Source organism: Gopherus flavomarginatus, chromosome 14 (genome assembly GCF_025201925.1).
Source record: "Gopherus flavomarginatus isolate rGopFla2 chromosome 14, rGopFla2.mat.asm, whole genome shotgun sequence".
In the NCBI taxonomy this organism is placed as follows: Eukaryota; Metazoa; Chordata; order Testudines; family Testudinidae; genus Gopherus; species Gopherus flavomarginatus.
In genome coordinates, this window is record NC_066630.1 from 34,804,989 (window position 1) to 34,823,596 (window position 18,608).

General features: G+C 43.1%; 1 protein-coding gene across 1 annotated transcript in view; it reads left to right on the plus strand.

The window, feature by feature from the left end:
- Positions 1–18,608, plus strand: part of NECAB2 (N-terminal EF-hand calcium binding protein 2) — a 316,012-nt gene that overhangs the window by 267,184 nt on the left and 30,220 nt on the right. The window contains exons 7-8 of the mRNA XM_050922735.1: positions 1,736–1,854; positions 10,772–10,851. Coding sequence (XP_050778692.1) covers positions 1,736–1,854; positions 10,772–10,851 — 199 coding nt within the window. The remainder of the gene's footprint in view (positions 1–1,735; positions 1,855–10,771; positions 10,852–18,608) is intronic.

Here is an 18,608-nt window from a genome sequence, read left to right on the forward strand (position 1 = left end):
GCACTGGGTTCAGTGAGTCTAATAGAAGACCTCGAGCCCCAAAAGTGAATTCAGGATCCATTTATTTTAACCCTTTTGCATTCTCTGTGTACCTAACAGAGATTTTTTTCTCCATCTCACATACAATTTACTGTATCTTGCAATGATTCATAAAAGCCATATGACTTTTGTGACCTTCATATAAGCCCATATAATATAAAGGAATCAACACTTCCTATGTGCTGGTTAAGGCTGCTTTTTTGAAATGTGTGCGTCTCTAGAGATGATTTAAATGTTAAATTCCCCATAGCTAATGTAATATTACTTCTTGTAAACATCGTAAACTAGCCATCCCAGAGGTCTGCTCTTCAGAGGAAGGGGAGGGGGGGAAACCCATAATGCACCTGGTCTGTTGTGGAGGGTTTGCACTTAGGTGGAGACAGAAGGAATTCCTTTTTGTTTTCTGCAGCAACTAGTGCATCTCTTGCTTGTTTTGATAGAGGCCAAGTTTTCTGAACGCAAGGCCACACTGTAAGATCCATCTCTCTTTTCTCAAGCTTCTGCCTGGGAGGAGAGGAGCAGAGAGGTGGAGAGGCTGACTTTCAGTTCATTTGGTTGGAAGAGTCCATTTTTTCTTTTATACCTCTGTCCCTAAGAGTTGTATGTGGTGGTCGTCACTGTGCATGTGCCCTGAAACTTCTGCACTATCAAAAGATAAAGGTGGGGTCAGCGGTGGCTCCAGGCATCAGCACTCCAAGCATGTGCCTAGGGCGGCAAGCCGCAGGGGGCGCCCTGCCGGTCCCTGCGAGGGCGGCAGTCAGGCAGCTTTTAGCGGCTTGCCTGCGGGAGGTCTGCCGGTCCTGCAGATTCGGCAGCAGTTCAGCGGCGGGTACGTTGAAGCCGCGGGACCAGCAGACCTCCTGCAGGCAAGCCGCCGAATCTGCAGGACCGGGAACCTCCCACAGGCAAGCTGCTGAAGGCTGCCTGACTGCCGTGCTTGAGGCGGCAAAAAAGCTAGAGCCACCCCTGGGTGGGATTTTCAAAAGTGCTCAGCACTGGCCTAATGCTGCTCCCAGTGCAGTCAATGGGAGCTGTACTATAGACTTCAAAGGGAGGAGAGTTAGACTGCTGCTGTGCACTTGTCAAAATACTGTAGTTCACTTGACACTGAATTTGTAGCCAGATGGAGGAAGCAAGAGGTTTTTTTATTTGCTGAGGTCCTGTCCTATCACCGTTCAGCAGGGAGTGCCATGGCAAATGCAGTAAACCCTCAGAGTTACCAACATTAGAGTTACTAACTGATCAGTCACCCACACACCTCCTTTGGAACTGGAAGCACGGAATCTGTCAGCAGCAGCAGAGACAAAAAAAAAGCAAATACAGTACAGTGTTAATGTAAACTACTAAAAAAAATAAAGGGAAAGTTTAAAAAAAAGATTTGACAAGGTAAAGAAACTTTCTATGCTTGTTTCATTTAAATTAAGATGGTCAAAACCAGCATTTTTCTTCTGCATAGTAAATTTCAAAGCTATAATAAGTCGATGTTCATTTGTAAACTTTTGAAAGAACAGCCACAGCATTTTGCTCAGAGTTCTGAACATTTCAGAGTTACAAACAACCTCTATTCCCAAGGTGTTCGTATCTCTGAGGTGGTACTGTGTTTGAAACATTTTTTTATCAATAGAGGGAGGTGAGAGGTTACCTGGAGTGTTTCTATTACCGTCTCTTTAATTATCTGCATGTTCTTGGATTGCAGACACTACCACAGTAAATCTGGCCATGGTGTAATGGATACCTGGTATGACAACCCTGTGCCTAGTTATTCCCCCAATAACAGAATCATGGCCAAGGAGCACAGGAAAAGCTTCCAGACTGGTGAGTGTTTTATATGTTCTTTGCATTTTGATGCTCTGTCGTCGGACTCACTGCTAACCCACCGGTTTGTGGCTGGGTATAATGGAGGCATTTCTCTGCTTGCTATCGGCATCCCACACAATGGAGTCATAATAGTCCCCCCACATGCAATTCAAAGAGCTTGGGCTTGGATCAGTGCTCATGTTTTTAGTGTTGATTCAGAAGCTGAACTAAAGGCGTGGTACCCATAATCTACAACTGATCTTATTAATGTCCTATACAGCACTAGCAAAGTGTTCTTATCTGCCATCCATTTGTTCCCAGCAATACTTTAAACAAATGAATCCTATCTTTATATTTAGTCGTGAGATTATCTAGATGAGTTCATTTATCAAACATAACTCCTAAGAAAGTAAAATTTTGAACTACCTGTATTTTTTCAGCATAAAGGTTCCATTCTTCCCCAATTATCTTTCTCGTAAAGATTTGTTTTAGCCAGGGAGAACTTAAATCCCCAAGTATCTCCCCATTGTGAAATCGCCCTGAGGACCTCCTGGGTTCTCTCCTCAGCTATCTTAAGTCTTCTGTGTTTGACCCATATTGCACAGTCAACTGCAAGTAGAGCGATACCTATTCCTGCCCGTATACTCTCTGGGAGATCATTAATCATAATGTTAAACACCTGTGGAGTGTCATTAGTAAGTTTATATATAAGGTTAACATTCTGTCACAGGTACTTTTAATAAAAATCAGAGACAGGTCATGGGCAATAAACGAAAAGTCACAGAATCCCATGACCTATCCCTGACTTTTACTAAAAATACCCTGGAGGAGGACTGATTGAAACCTGGCTGCTGCTTCAGCCTTGGGGCTGCCGCTCCAGCAGTTAGGCCACCCGTCAGCTGCTCCATCATCTCCGGGGCCGACAGCTGCTCCAGTCCTGTCCCAGAAAGTCACAGAATCTGTGACCTCCGTGACACAATCATACCTTTTATTTATAAATATTCAGTGTATTGCAATTGCCAGATTCTATCACATAAGAAGTTTCTTATGCACCACAACATTCTTCCTTTTATTCCAGTTGTGACTTCCAGCAATCCTTCCCTCCATAGCATGTCATATGCTTTTTCGGTGTCCAGAAGGACAGCTATCATAAACCCCCTGTTCCTTGTGGGGTTTTTTGTATTTCTGTTTCTAATCTTGCAATACGATCAACTGTGCATCTACTTTTCCTGAAACCCCTTTGCACAGTTTACGATTTCTTTTTTTTTTTTCCAGGAATGCTACTAATCTCTCATGTATCACTCTTTCCATAAATTCATCCACACACAACGTGAGAACAATAGAATAGGTCTGTATGCATCAGGTCTTGTGCATAATTTGCCAGGCTTTCCTCTCAGTATAACCACCACTTGCTTCCATTCTGCCAGTAGTAATCCTTTTCTCCGTGTATTATTATATCATTTCCATAAAACTCTTAAACTCCCTTCTACTAGGTGCTTAAGCATTGTATTACCCTACTCATACTCATTCATTAGCCCATTCATTTATAAGCTGACCTCCCCAAAATGGATAGGTAAAAATAGCAAAAACTGTATGACCCTTTCATAAGCCGACCCTATTTCAGGGGTTTGAAAATTTTGGCTCCCGGCCTATCAGGGTAAGCTGCTGTTGGGTCGGGACATTTTGTTTACTTGGAGCGTCTGCAAGCATGGAGCCTCTCAGCTCCCTGTGGCCACGGTTCGCCATTCCCAGCCAATGGGAGCTGCGGGAAGTGGCACAAACGGCGGCCACAGGGAGCTGAGGGGCTCCATGCCTGCAGACGCTCCAGGTAAACAAAATGACAGTGTATTAGATATTCAATTCAATAATTCCATAGAGCAGGGATCGGCAACTTTTCAGAAGTGATGTGCCAAGTCTTCATTTATTTGTGGCAATTTAAGGTTTTTGCGTGCCAGTAATACATTTTACATTTACAGGGGCTGGTGGATGGAACCCCAGACTGGCAGCAGGCTGAGTGGACCAGCGGCTGGGATCCCAGGCCGGCAGCAGGCTGAGCCGCTCAGCCCACTGCTGGTCTTGGGTTCCGTCCACCGCCCCCTGCCAGCCGGGGTCTCAGCCATCAGCCCCACTCAGCCCACTGCTGGCCCGGGGTTTCATCCATCCAGGACAGCAGCAGGCTGAGTGGAGCCAGCGGCGGGGACACCAGGCTGGCAGCAGGGTGCCACAGTAAATCAGCTCATGTGCCACCTTTGGCACACTGCCATAGATTGCCGACCCCTGCCATAGAGTTTAAAATCATCAAATTTTGGTGTAAACTCGTTTATAAGCCAACCCCCGCTCTTTGATGCATCACTTTTTTTACCATAAATATTCAGCTTATGAACAAGTATATACAGTACTTATGCTGTCTTTCCCTGGGGCTGTATTTTTACTTTTGTCTATAGATTTTTTGAGTTCCTGGATGCTGAAATTTTCATTCAGTTCATTGTCCTTATGTTCTATCCAGCCATGTAAGAGCTCACCATTTTCTTCAGCAAACATTCTTTCCCCCCCCCCCCCACAAAACTCTTTACTTTTGTTTCACTACTGACTTTTTGGAACTCTTTTGCTAAAATGTCCACTTTTCCTAAGTTAGAGCTTTCAACTTTATCATTTACTATAAACCCAGCTGTGCATTTGATTTTGATTTTACTCCATATTTCATTCATTGTTTTAACTTGTTTCTCTCTCTGAAACCTCAGAATTTTTATTCAGTTTTCCACAATACAGTCTCCAACTCTCTTTTATGGCCTTTTTAATAATTCTTTGTGCCACTGGTTTATATTTTTTATCATTCATTAAGTTCTTGCTGTTTATTGTATTTTTGCTTGTTTGTATGCATTATTTCATTCTTTAATTGCTGCTTTACAATCTTCATTCTGCCAGGGAACTGGGTTTCTGAGTTTACGGCAATTAGATTTCTTACATATAGCTAGGTTGGCTCCTGCTATAACTCCCTTTATTATCTTATTATAAAATTCCTCTAGATTATCACTTATACAATTGGTACTTAGAAACTCTGCACACTAACTCTTAGAGAGTTCCCAGTTTGCTTTTCTAAGGCTCCAGGTAGGAATCCTTTCAGTGTTTTCAACACTACCATGGTGTGGATACGTAATTTAGCATAAGGAAGTGATCACTTCCCATTCCATCTTCTTTATTGATTTTCCAGCTGCATTTACTTGCTATATTACTTGTTGCAATTCCCAGATCTAAACATGAAACTGTTCCATCCACCAAATTAAACCTAGTAGTTACTCCAATAACGAGCAATGCCAGTTTGTGCATGTCTGTGAACTGTTTCGGGCATTTGCCATTATAATCAGTTTTCCTACTTCCCCATAATTCATTAAGGTCTCCACAAATAATATACAGGCCTTTGACACCATTAACAAACTCTTCTTGTTCTAGATTGTCTGGCTTTTTACGTGGGTTGTAAATGTTATAGATTCGTATAAAGATGCTCTTATTCTGCAGAGGAATCTCAACAACATTGCACTCAAAACTTAAGTTGTGTACTTCTATGTTACCATAACTACAACCTTCCATTATAAATATACAGATCCCTCCTCCTCTTGTTATTTCTCTGTCCCGTCTGTGTCTCGCTGTCTGGAGTCGCTCACGATTGTGAGTGCCTACGTTAGGGCGAGGGTGACCAGATGCCCCGATTTTATAGGGACAGTGCTGATATTTGGGGCTTTTTCTTATATAAACACCTATTACCCCCCACCTCCTGTCCCAATTTTTCAGACTTGCTATGTGGTCACCCTAGTTAGAGCGAAGTGTCCAAAGCAGGGCAGACACCCCCAACTGGCGGTACAGGCTCTCATTAGATTTTACCAAGCCAGTAACAGATAGGAATGCCTAAATAACTACAACAATCTTATAATTGAGTCACTGGCAGTCCTCTTAGACACTCCAGGCTCTATCTTGCCAACTAGGCAAGCTAGAATATGTGATAAATGTACACAGTGTAGTTATCAGAGGGTTAGTCTAGATCTGTAAAAAGCGACAAAGAGTCCTGTGGCACCTTACAGACTAATAGAAGTATTGGAGCATAAGTTTTCGTGGGTGAATACACACTTCGAAGTGCGTATTCACCCACGAATGCGCCAATACTTCTGTTAGTCTATAAGGTGCTACAGGACTCTTTGTCGCTTTTTACAGTGTCGTTGTGACAGTGTTGGTCCCAGGATATTAGAGAGACAAGTTCCCACTTCTGTTGGTGAAAGAGAGGGGCTTTCGAGCCACACAGAACTCTTTCAGTAAAAGATATTACCTCACCTACCTTGTCTATGTGATAAATGGTCACTTATACCAAAAATCACAAATCCCGGTTACAGCCAGTCCCAAGAGACCAGTCACTCCCAAGTCAATTTGCATCCCAGATCTCACACCAAAGACAATGCTGATAGCCAATTCTATAGTAAACTTCCTAAAAGTTTATTGGCTAAGAAAAAGGAATGAGAGCTGTTGCGAGGTCAGGCATATAAAATATATATGAACAGGTGAATCGCACTCTATCATTTCAAAAGGTACCGGAGACGTCGTAATCTGTCAGTTTCCCAAAAATCTTTTAGGGCTCCTCAGAGTAATTCTCTGAGGATCTGATCTTCTAGTTCAGTTATTTTGCCCTGTTAGAATCCAAACAGTCCAGAGATGAATATTTTTTCCTTGTGTCCATACTTGTAGTGGCTTCTCACAGAAAGCAAGCTCCCAGGGTAATTACATGGGCTCTTTGAGGGCAAGAGAGAGGAGCACATTTAGAGTCTTTGATCTCTGATCATCACACAAACAAAAACCACTTGCTTTGAAATGTGCTAGAATTACTACTTTCCTATTAAAGATCTTCATTTGCATTGTACAAGGCTTCTTTCTCATTTGATGGGTTATTTAGTTACAGGGGAATACACAATGTAAAGGTTTGCTGTTTCATTTTAACAGGATACAGATAAGTGAAAACAATTCCTACAGAATCCCATTGATTTTCATGAAGTTTAAACACAAATACGTTCTTATACATTCAACAATCACTTTGATCTATATCAGGGCAACCTATGGCATAGGTGCCAAAGGCGGCATGCAAGCTGATTTTCAGTGGCACTCACACTGCTCAGGTCCTGGCCGCTGGTCTGGGGGGCTCTGCATTTTAATTGAATTTTAAATGAAGCTTCTTAAACATTTTAAAAACATTATTTCCTTTACATACAACAATAGTTTAGTTATATATTATAGACTTATAGAAAGAGACCTTCTAAAAACATTAAAATGTATTACTGGCACGCAAAACCTTAAATTCGAGTGACTAAATGAAGACTTGGCACGGCACTTCTGAAAGGTTGCCGACCCCGATCTATATTAATACACAAGTGAATTGGCTTGGTTTCCAGCTGTTCCACTGTAAGTGGTCAGTGAGGCCTGGGGCTTAGGCTTAAATTAGCACCCGGTCTGCCAGTGCATAGTCTGATTACATCATATCCTAGAAGTCTAATCATAAGTTTTCTCACTTAACCATGTTTCTTGTATACATGTCACATCAAGTTTGTTTTCCATTTCAAACACTGTTTCTTTAACTCCTGGCCATGTGTTATTAAACTATGTGTGTTAAATCAGAAAAACTATTACAACCATGTTGTTTGAACTACATTATTACCTTCATTTAAAATTGCATGAATGAGGTCTATCTGGAGATTGCCTATATGCAATACTTTTCTGCCACTTTTGTTATAATGTTTAATTTTATTTTACAGACGGGGAAAAGACTGAAAGAATAATCACTTGTATCATGCATGCTATATATTCCTCTTTGCCTACAAGCAGTACATTTTCATCTGTTCCCTTTGATTATCTGCCCTGCCCTGAATTGCATGTTATTGTCCCAGAAGCTCTTTTCCCTCATTGGCATTTTGCTCCTCCTCCTTCACTGTGAATATCTTTCGGTAGCTTCTGCATAGGATATTTTACATATCGTTTGAATTTTCTGTATCTCTCTAGTTCATTCCACTGCCATGCTGCTGCATTTTAGTTTGGGTCCTTCCATACAGTTCTCATGTGAGTGTTCTCCTCCACAAGTACCACACCTCATTTCCCCCTTTCAGGCAGCTGCCACCTGCCCAAACCTTTGACCTTTATACCATCCCAAAGGGGCCGGGATATATGGTGTAACCAGAAAGAGTTGATAGCCTCTATTAACCCTGTCAGGTGGCGTTGCACCTTTAAATGTTACTCGGATTGTTGTGGTCTCCCCATCTCCTGCTAATCAATCACTTAAACAGCACTTGGTCCTCCCCTGTACCCCTTTAAATTTCATCCTCAGTCATGCCTAGGGGAACCCCATATATTTTGCCTTCTTGCTTCTGTCATAAATTTAGGTAGCTGGCAAATTACTTCTGTTTTCCCTAAAATTGTATGTTTAAGAAGTTTCTCAGCCTGTTGCTTATATGTACATTCTGCTAAGGAGTCTCCATTCTGCATTCTTTCAGCTCTTACTATATCTCTGATATGTCATTGAATCCATTCCACTGTTTTCCTGGGATTAACATCTCCCATCTTTACATCTTCAACTAGTAAATTGATCATTATAAAATGTCGATCCTTTTCCTTACTTTTTTTCCCATCCCTGCCTGCTCCCTCTTCTTCACATGCAGATACTTCTATTCTTTTCTTCTTCTTCCTAATCTGAAGCCATTCCTCATCCCTTGTTTCTTCTCCCTCATTTTCCAACATAACTTCCAGCCTTTCCCTCTCAGACTGTATTTCCCGTCAGCCAGTCACCAGCCTAAGTCAACGCTGGGTTCCAAGCTCCAGCTCTCAACCCCTCTCAGTCTACACTGCCAGCCTGGAGCCTGGCCAACAGCTGCCCTGGCCCACCCAGCCATCAGCCTCCAGCTTTCACTGCCTCTCCAGACTTCCTTTCTTCACAGCACCACCTAGCTGCTCCTCAGAGGGGCTTCATCTTTAATTCCTCTGGTCCACACTGCACGTGCAGCCAGGTAGCATAACTGGCCCAAGGCCCACCTTAACCCTTTCCTTGCCTGTGTGGGGTACACACATTATCATAGGACCCATCTAAAACTACAACCACGGTTCAGAACACTCTTGAGCTTTGGGGAAACTCACATGTGAACCTGGCTCTCATCTCTCTAATGAGTCAAAGCTCAACCTCTGAATCAAACATCCCTGAACCCTAATACCTCAAAACTTTGGGCAAGTCAGGATCAAATTTTTGCTGCTTGACTCCATCTCTAGCTGCTGGGTATATTCATGGGACTATGCGATGCAATGATCCGCATCCATCTCCATAGTGCTTTCTGTCAGCATAAACCTCTCCACATCAGTTAACAAATAAGCTTGAAGAAATGTTGAGATATGAGACATATGAAGAATGCTTCCTCAATCCCATCCCTCCACACTTTCTAATCATCAGTTCTCGGTGACAGAGACCCTAACTAAATTAGTCCTTAGGGAAGAGCACCAGCAAAAGCAACCGTGTTTGTGATACGTTTGCTTACTGCTGATCACTTGCCACCGCATTTAACAGTAGCAGTGTCACAAGCACTCCCAGGGTTGTTGCATTCTGTGTCCTTGTCTTTTGGAACTAGAGGAGTAAATGTTCTGGGTTTGGATTTTTGCAGTAGTATTTAGGGAGCAGTGCAATCCTACTCAGCAAAGGACAGAGCAGCTCCCCAGTTGGGAAATGCTTTTTCAGAAGATACTGTTTGGACAGGAGGTCACATGCTAAGCTTATTGGAGGCAAGGATGCATCCCAACTTTTCCTTCTGTTTGGAGCCAGTGCTTTAACAAGGGTCTCCAAGAAACTCACTCTAGAGCCTCGCTGCTCACAACAAGCCACTCAGCTGGTCAAAGGAATGACCTTCCTGATGAACTAGTTCAAAAATCCTGCATGTCAAAGCCCTCAGGCCAGCAGGGCTGAGACCTGAACTCATATTCCCAAATGTCCAGCCACATCAGCATAATGATGTAAACATTGCCCTGGCGGTTCTGGCAAAGTGTTTCTCAGCCAAGAGCTGATTTCTGTAACTGAGAAGAAACCTTAGCCATACTGGCAGGTCTTCTGCAGGCTATCTTGTCTGTCTATGCCTGACCCTCATCTTCTTCTACAGGGTTGTAAGTGAGATGTAAACTGCCTGGAGGCCAGGCAGCTGCCGAGGGATGTCTGGTAATGGCAGGTTACAGAGGGGAACAATCAGAGAACAATGTGTAATATCTGCCTGCTACAGAGAATAATTGTTTCTGTAAGGATTGAAGTGTGACCGTTGACCCTGGGAAGGCCCTTCCGGCAGAGCTGGGTATTTGATATACATGCTGCATGGGGATTTGTGCAGGGAATCAGCATGAAGTTAACGTGAATAGGACATTAATGCAGTCCCTTGTGTTTCCTTAAGAAGGGGAGCTGATCTCCTGCTGAAGAGCTCAAAATGAAATGAGATCAAATGAGACCATTACAGTTATATACTGACACAGACCTGAACCAGAGCTCTAGATCTAGACTTTGGGAAAGTTTTTAAATCTTGGTGAAAACTGTGCGGCTGCCAAAGCCATACTGCTATGTCTAGTGTTCTGGCTTGAGCAGAGCTAGCGTGTGATGTCCACCTGCACTGGGAATGGCACCTCCCAGCTGCTGTGTAAACATATCCCTTTTTAACAGTGATTTCTATTCCTTTCTTCAATTTAGGCTCAAGTATTGGTACTAGGCCCAAACCAGCACTAAACTCAAATGTCTTTCCATTGACTTCCGGAGGAGTTGGATCAAGCCCTTTCGGAGGGAAAACTACGAAACCAACCTGCTTTTAAGCACCTTAATCATATGCTCAGAGCATATATGTATGTGTAGGTTTCTTTTTTTGCTGTATTTATACTTGGCTTCTTACATTAGGTTCCTCAGAAACCAAGGAAGAAGGGCTGGAAGCTCAGATTAACAGATTAGCTGAGCTGATTGGAAGATTGGAAAATAAGGTAAGAGGGTTTTTCAAGGTTTTGGCTAGAAAAGCCCACAGACTAGTTATTCCTCAGTTTGGGAACTGTTGTGAATGCTGCATTCTTAAGCCAAGGCCTGCCCACCATTTTCCCTCAGTATTTACATACTCATAACAATGTCCAAGAGTTTATGCCAATTACCGCACTGGGTCTGAGTCAACAAAAATATTAACACACCACAGAAAAGGGCATCACCAGTTGATGGTGTTTCAGAAAATTGAAAGGGAAACTGTTGATTTAAAAATCATATTCTTAAAAATGACTTTTCTTGCTTGTTAAAAGTGATACCTTTATTGATTACTACTGAGGCATCCAATTCCCCTGTCACCATTTATGGTGTTTCTTTACTACGTGTGCTTACGTGTTGCACTTTGCTGACTTGGGCAATGAAAACAGACCAGTTTCTGGCCCTTGTGCACTAATACATTGCTGCAGCATTTGGGTTTCAAATGATGCACTGGAATTTTTATATCCAAAAAACAAACACACAAACAAAAAAAAGAAGCCTGATTTGGTCATTCATTTTTGGGCAAATCCTCTACCCAGTGCATGGCCCAAGTAGCTGGGCCAGATGCTAGGCAAACATGCTGAGAGGGACAAGGAAGTTGTCTCTGTGGATCCCTATTTGCCCCTGTCCCCCACCAGAAACACTGGGGTGAAGATGGGTAGGCATGTGGCAGTGGGTCACTGTCCCTGTCCTCGGTAATACTACCTCCTCCTTCTGCTTGTCCATTAAAACAGCTCTGGATCTACTGTATGGATATGTTTACACTGCAATTAGACACCTATGGCTGGTCCATGCCAGCTGACTGAGGCTCTCCTGGCTTGGACTAAGGGACTGTTTAATTGTAGTGTAGACATTTGAGGTCTGGGAGCCTTCGACCTTGCAGGGTCCTAGAGCCTGGACCCACGCCCAAATGTCTACACCAAGGGTCCCCAACCTGGTGCCCGGGGGCGCCATGGCGCCTACCGGGGCATCTAAGTGTGCCAGCGTACTGGCCAGCAGACAAGCATCTCCTGAAATGTTGCCGACAAGCAGCGTCATCCAGCGTCGCCGATGAAATGCCACCGACAAAATGCCACCGAAAATCGGTGGCATTTCGGTGGTGATGCCTCTGGATGACTCTGTTTGTCGGTGGTATTTCAGCGGCAACGCCTATTGACATTGCCGCTTGTTGGCGGCTTTTTGGCGGAGGCTCGTCCACTGCCACAGTCCTCCGTGGCTCGTCGTCTGGCGCCTGCCAGACAAAAAAAGTTGGGGACCACTGGTCTACACCATAATTAAACAGCCCCTCCGCATGAGCTCCACAAGCCTGAGTCAGCTGGCACAGGCTAGCTGTGGGTTTTTAATTACAGTGTAGACATAAGCTAAGTGCTCAGAGGAAGGCCTTGGATTTGCTCCGTGTGGGCATCATCCTTCAAGCAATTACTATTGTGCTGCTTGCACATGCTGTTCTTAGTAAATACTCATAGCAGTAAGTGTTTGCAGGGTCAGGCCTTCAACTTTACCACTTGAATAAGCTATACAGAATGTCAGCACTTTTTAATTCAGTAACATCCCTAATAGCTGTGTGCCCCTTACTACAGATCTACAATCATTCATTTTTTAAAGTAATCTTTAAGCATTCCTTATCAATTATTCTGTGTGTGTGCCACTGTCATTATAATCAGCAGTTTTTCTAAGTGAGATAAATTAGCCCTGCTTTGGTCACTGCTAGATATCCAGGTTCTAGAAGCCTGTTGATTGACTGGTATATTTTAAAGCAGCAGAAGACTGGCTTGTTTAAATCATGTTCTCTTGTCAGCCTCTGTGCAAGTTGCCTCCAGCATTTTTGAGCTGAGCTTTCATTTAGCATTTCATTAGAGGTGTTGAGCTAATACAGTAGCTCCACCGGTCCATCAGAGATCTCTTGCATGCTGAAGTGCTTGATAGTGGTTGATTTTGAGTTTTTAGTGTGTATATGTGTATGTGTGTACCCAATATAAATCCAACCCACACAATGTCTCAGAACTTTTTTTTTTATAGTCGCTTTGGGAAATATCATGCCATTGGTTTATATGAAGAAGTTCTCACTTAATTCCACGTCACATTATGAGCCGACATTGCTATGAATCAGTTTGCACAGCTTTTTAGGATCCTTCTAGATGAAAGTCATTATTCAAATACCATAATCATAATTCTTGGGAATAACAGGAGGCATTAAAAAATAGTGATGGTAATGGGCAATCCAGAAGATTGCCGAAAGAAATAACACAGGGTGAGTCTGCAGTCAGAAAATACATACTTTTTACTTGTAAAGTGAGCAAATTTGCTACAGATTCTTGAGAAGACAATAAACGTGGAGCCCCATGATCCTGTTTTTAGTAACCTCCTGGAGCAGAGCCACACTTTAAGTTCTAGGGAGTTCAAATGAATCTGTCATCCTGACCCTGGTTTTGGTGCCATTGATAACTTCAGGTGCTAACATATAGTTTGATTTGTTCTCCCCTCTTCTTCTCAGCTGGTGAGTCTTTTTCTTTAACTAGCACTATGGATATGTGCTTGATGCTTTTAACTTCCCTTGTTTCAACTGATGCAGTTTTGCCTCACAGTCTGTTGCTCCTCCTCAATGTCTGGTACCTTATCCTGGGGCTTAGAAAGGCAGGGCACACATGCCTCCAGTTTAACATGCATCTCTTCTTCCAGTGCTTTAATTATCCATAAAGCCGTATGTTGGGAGATTCTTCAAAGGTACTCAACTTCTAAGAAATCTGGTTGGTTCTTCAATTGTGCTATGGGACTTGGTAGACCCCAACATCTTTCCTGTGGAGGGTTAACCAGACCTTGGCTAGCTCTTAAAGATCTTCTGTACTAGCTTTGCCTCCTCCCGCATCTTCTTACGTTTTGGTTCAAAAAGACATTGACATTTTCAGCATGCTGTGATTTCAGGAAAGCGTTAAAAACCCAAGAGCTGAGAAGTGTTTGCTCTCTGACCTTGGGGGAAACTATATAAAAAATTCCAAAGCAGCCCCAGAGAATTCTCCTTTCAGATTTCCAAATTGAAGAAAGATCAAATGAGAATAATAGACAATACAGTGAGAGAGAGAGAGAAATATTTGCTTAGAGCTGTTTTGTGAGGAGGCTTGAGTTTGAATTCTGTTAATTCAGAGAAGCCAGGGAGATGGATGATCAAATATCAAGGTGCCAGGTATATTTCTTAACATGGTCAAATTACACTTCCACTACAGATACAATCCCCTCATGTTGAGGGCTGAGCCCCACATCAGAAAAGCTAGTATGTTACCTGAGTTTCCTTATAGGCTGGGAGAACAGGCAAGAAATCTGGAATCTATGGGTAAAAACAGTAGACCACTGTTGATCCCAAATGCATCATCATATGTGGAGGGGAAGTGATCTCTTTAGGGTGGATATTGGTGCTGGTTAAAAACCACAGAAAAAAGTTTCCAAAAGCACCCTGTTAAAACTAAAATGTTTATCATTCTCTAAGCATGACAGGAAAAGAAGAAAAAAGTAAATGGAAAAAAATTCTGGATTTTTAAAAATTTTTCTGTCATTCTTTATGAAAATTAGAAGAATTTTGACCAGAAGTATCCTTATCCCTTTATAGATGGGTTACTTTGCTCATGATAGAAGGGAGATAAATCACATGAGTTTGAGGGAGGAGAAAAGGAGCTACTGGAATTCCAGCCAATCAAAGCGTAAATTGCCTTGAGGACGTGTCTAATGACATAGTTGATTGTAGTGAATTCATCAGTGGATCAATATCAGGCTTGCTCTAGATGGCTGAAAATGTCATAGGCAGAATACACCCATTACAGCCCCAAGAAAACTAGGAAAACTGAAAAAAAAATATAAAACATATCTACAGAACTGTAAAGTGAGATGATATTTAACAATAACTTTAAAAGAGAGAGTCTTTGTTTTAGGCTTTCTGACTCCATCTAGTGATTGAAAAGTAAAACTGCATCTTTACCCAGTGTCACTGCAGAAAGTACTTATTTAATAAAAAGGTAATAATTTTACAGTAACTTAAAATAGTCTTAGACCCCAGTAAACAGATACATTCCATGGCAAAGGAATAGAAGAGAATAGAGGAAATACTCCCTTTCCAAAGTAACCTCCTCTAATACTAGATAAAGTAAAAGGTAAGCCTCAGATAAAGGTCTGCCAAAGCGGTAGATAGATACTGCAAAAGTACTGCAAATGTCAACCTCAGTTTAAATGCAAAAGCAAATAATAGCAGTTAAAGCATAAGTAAAAGTTTAAACTATTTTGGAAATCTCTATGCAAATATTATGCTTCTCTAGAAAAGAGAGGTCCACAGACCTAGCTTCTGCATCCTTCATAAGCAATTAAAACATTTACTTCCATTTCCAATTATCAGCTGAAGCATCCGCTTTGTTTCTGTAAGGATTTCTTTCTCCATTTATAAGTAGTCAAATCTTGACTACAATTCCAAGCATAGTCTTATTCATCCCAGCTACAGTGATGGAGCAATATCATAGAATGTCAGGGTTGGAAGGGACCTCAGGAGGTCATCTAGTCCAACCCCCTGCTCAGAGCAGGACCAATCCCCAGACAGATTTTTGCCCCAGATCCCTAAATGATCCCCTCAAGGAGGGAACTCACAACTCTGGGTTTAGCAGTCTAATGCTCAAACCACTGAGCTATCCCTCTTGTAATACAGTCATCGGTTGCCTTTTTGTGTGTGCTTTTTTCTTTGTAGCACAAGCCACACATTTGCAAATGGTCCTGATTTCTGGAAGTAATTGGGACACTGAATGCAAACCAATTTTTGTCAGGGGTGGCTTTAGGCATTTTGCCATCCCAAGCACGGCAGGCAGGCTGCCTTCAGCGGCTTGCCTGCGGAGGATCCGCTGGTCCCGCAGCTTCGGCGGACCTCCCACAGGCGTGGAGACCAGTGGACCCTCCACAGGCACGCCTGCCGGAGGTTTACCGTAGCCGCAGGACCAGCAGACCCTCCGCAGGCAAGCCGCCGAAGGCAGGCTGCCTACTGCTCTCGCGGTGACCGGCAGAGCTCCCCCAGTGGCTTGCCACCCCAGGCATGTGCTTGGCATGCTGGGGCCTGGAGCCGCCCCTGATTCTTGTTACTAGCTACCATCTGAGAGCTTGCTGCCCTATTTGGAATGCATTGGTGGCCTCAGACTAGATTTTGGTGGAACAGTTGCCGTTTTCATAGATAACTTTCATTTCTTTCAAAACTTTGTTGTTTTTTTCAACCATAACCAAACACTCATTTAAAATGTTTTTTTGTAAAACTAAAAAAATGAGACTTTAAAATGTCATGTGAGCCCCTTCTGAACATATAAATAGCAGAGGACTGATAGCAAGGCATTCTCTGGGGTTTCTCTGGCTCTGGAACTCTCTTCCTTCCTTGTTCTGCCAGAGATCAGATGAAGGCCTTGTCTTCACTGCTAATAAAGGTGCTTTTTTTTATCTCAGGGTGACTGATGTTTGTGAGCTGTCCTGAGGTAAAAGACAAGGTACTTCAGTTTTACCACCAGGTAACTCATCGCTACTAACCCTATTTACCTCTCAGTTAAACTGAAGTACCTGGTCTTCACTGTTTTTATCTCAGGATAGCTCCATGCATGTTAGTTACCCTGAGGTAAAAGACACCTTTCTTAGCAGTGAGGACAAAGCCTTTAGTGATTGTACAGGATTTATTGTCACAGCTCTCCTTGGGGTAGGAGAAAGATGGTTGGGGGCTGATTGCAGCACTGAATTGTTGTTGTGATGGAAATGCTGGTGGGAACTGATGTTCTCCAAAATGCTTTTTTCCCTTTTTCTGTAGTTCTAATAAGTTGTGAAGATAGCAGTTTGTACGGGGAGCAAATCCCATTGTGGTCCTTCAGCCTATTGAATTGCATTGTGGTTCTTCTAGTCCAGTGGTTCCCAAACCCCCTCCTAAAAATGAATATTTCCAGGGATTTTCTCCTTTTCCTGAGTATAAATTACAAGAGCAGTAATCGTGAAAATATAAAATTTGTTTTTATGAAATGCTTATTACACACTGTTTATTATTAATTATCATTTATCATTACAGTATTTTTATTACATTATGAAAGTGGCAACACTCTTCCAAGCTCTCACTTTCATAGCTTGTATCACTTTGAATAAGTCTGTTATAAGACAAGGCTCCTATGTTTCATCAAGGCGTATCAGATGTGAAACAGCAGAAAGGTATTTAAGAAGCCAGCTCAAAGAGTTCCTCCTACACAAGCATTCAGGTCTTGAGCAGTCCTGGCAAACAGCGCACATTACAACAAAGCTTAAACTTGTTCTTCATAATAATTTAAAAAACAATACTAGCTGCCTATTTAATTTAAAAAACAGCAAAAAATATCCACCTCTCTTTCCATTTCTTATAAGGAGTCTTGAAGTTTAAATCTCTCAGTGTGATAGATAGGCTTGCTTTGATCGGACTCCGGGCTGCTGGCCCTGTGCTGCTTGGGGTCCCTAGGGACAGCTCTGTCCGTCATTAGGGAATTTTTTCCTGAGAACCCCCTGCAACATTTTGTGAACCCCATGGGGTTTCCGAACCCCAGTTTGGGAGCCACTGTTCTGGTTCAACTCAGAATGCTGAATGGGTGCTTCGCCACGCAGCCCGGGGAGGGGAAGGCAAGTGGGGCAATTTGCCCCAGGCCCCACAGGGGTCCCGCAAGCCCTAACCCAGCAGCAGTCCGGGTCTTCGGCGGCAGCAGGAGGGGGCCCTTCAGTGCTGCCGAAGACGCGGAGCAACTGAAGGGCCCCCCGCCGCTGAAATGCCCCACGAGCCCTAGCCCGGCGGCTGTCCAGGTCTTCAGTGGCATTTCGGCAGCGGGGGGGGGGGGGGGTGGCCCTTCAGTGCTGCCGAAGACGCGGAGTGACTGAAGGGCCCTCCACCGCCGAAATGCTGCCGAAGACCCGGATTGCTGCCAAGTGAGTACAAGTGCCGCAGCTCTTCTGCTTTGCCCCAGGCCCCCTGAATCCTCTGAGAGGCCCTGGTGCTTCTTAACCACAAATAAATAACTCTTTAGTTTTGAGTTTTGCATTTTTACAATGGAGGAGACTAATTAACACCCACACACACATACCTCACCCTCCCTCCCACCCTCTATCCCCCACAGCTAGTCCCCTGCATGCTAGTCGCTGAGCTGGGTAGGAAAATAGAGTGATGGAGGCCTCTGCAGAGGGATTGTAGTACCACATTCTTGTGTTTGAAAATGAGTAACACAAAAGATGCTTTCAAGAGGAGAGAAAAAGCAATGTCTCTTTGAGAACACAACATGCCTCTGCTTTCCTTATAAACTGGTAAATTTCACAAGCCTAGTTTGTTTGATATTTGAGAGTCTCTCAAACGGGCTGTGTTCCCAAGGAGGGTTTAGCTATTCCTCAGTTGTCAGATCTCCCTTTAAGGTTCCTTTCACTAGTTTGTCCAATTTACCCTGACATTTTGCCATTCCTGTTACATTTGTGAAGAGGCCACCTGAGAAAATGAAAAATATTTGTGCAAATAGCCCATTTTAATTTGTATGTGCATAGGGGGAAGGAGACTGGAGAGGAGTCCAGAATCTGGCCCAAAAGGTCGCAGTGTCCATTAGATACAGCAAGTATAAATAAATCCTCAGAAATCAAAACTGGCCCCAAATACCTGCCTAGTATTTGAGAAAATGATTCTACGTCTGCTCTGGAAGAACACATTTATTTTTCTGAACCGCTGTGGTATATGGCT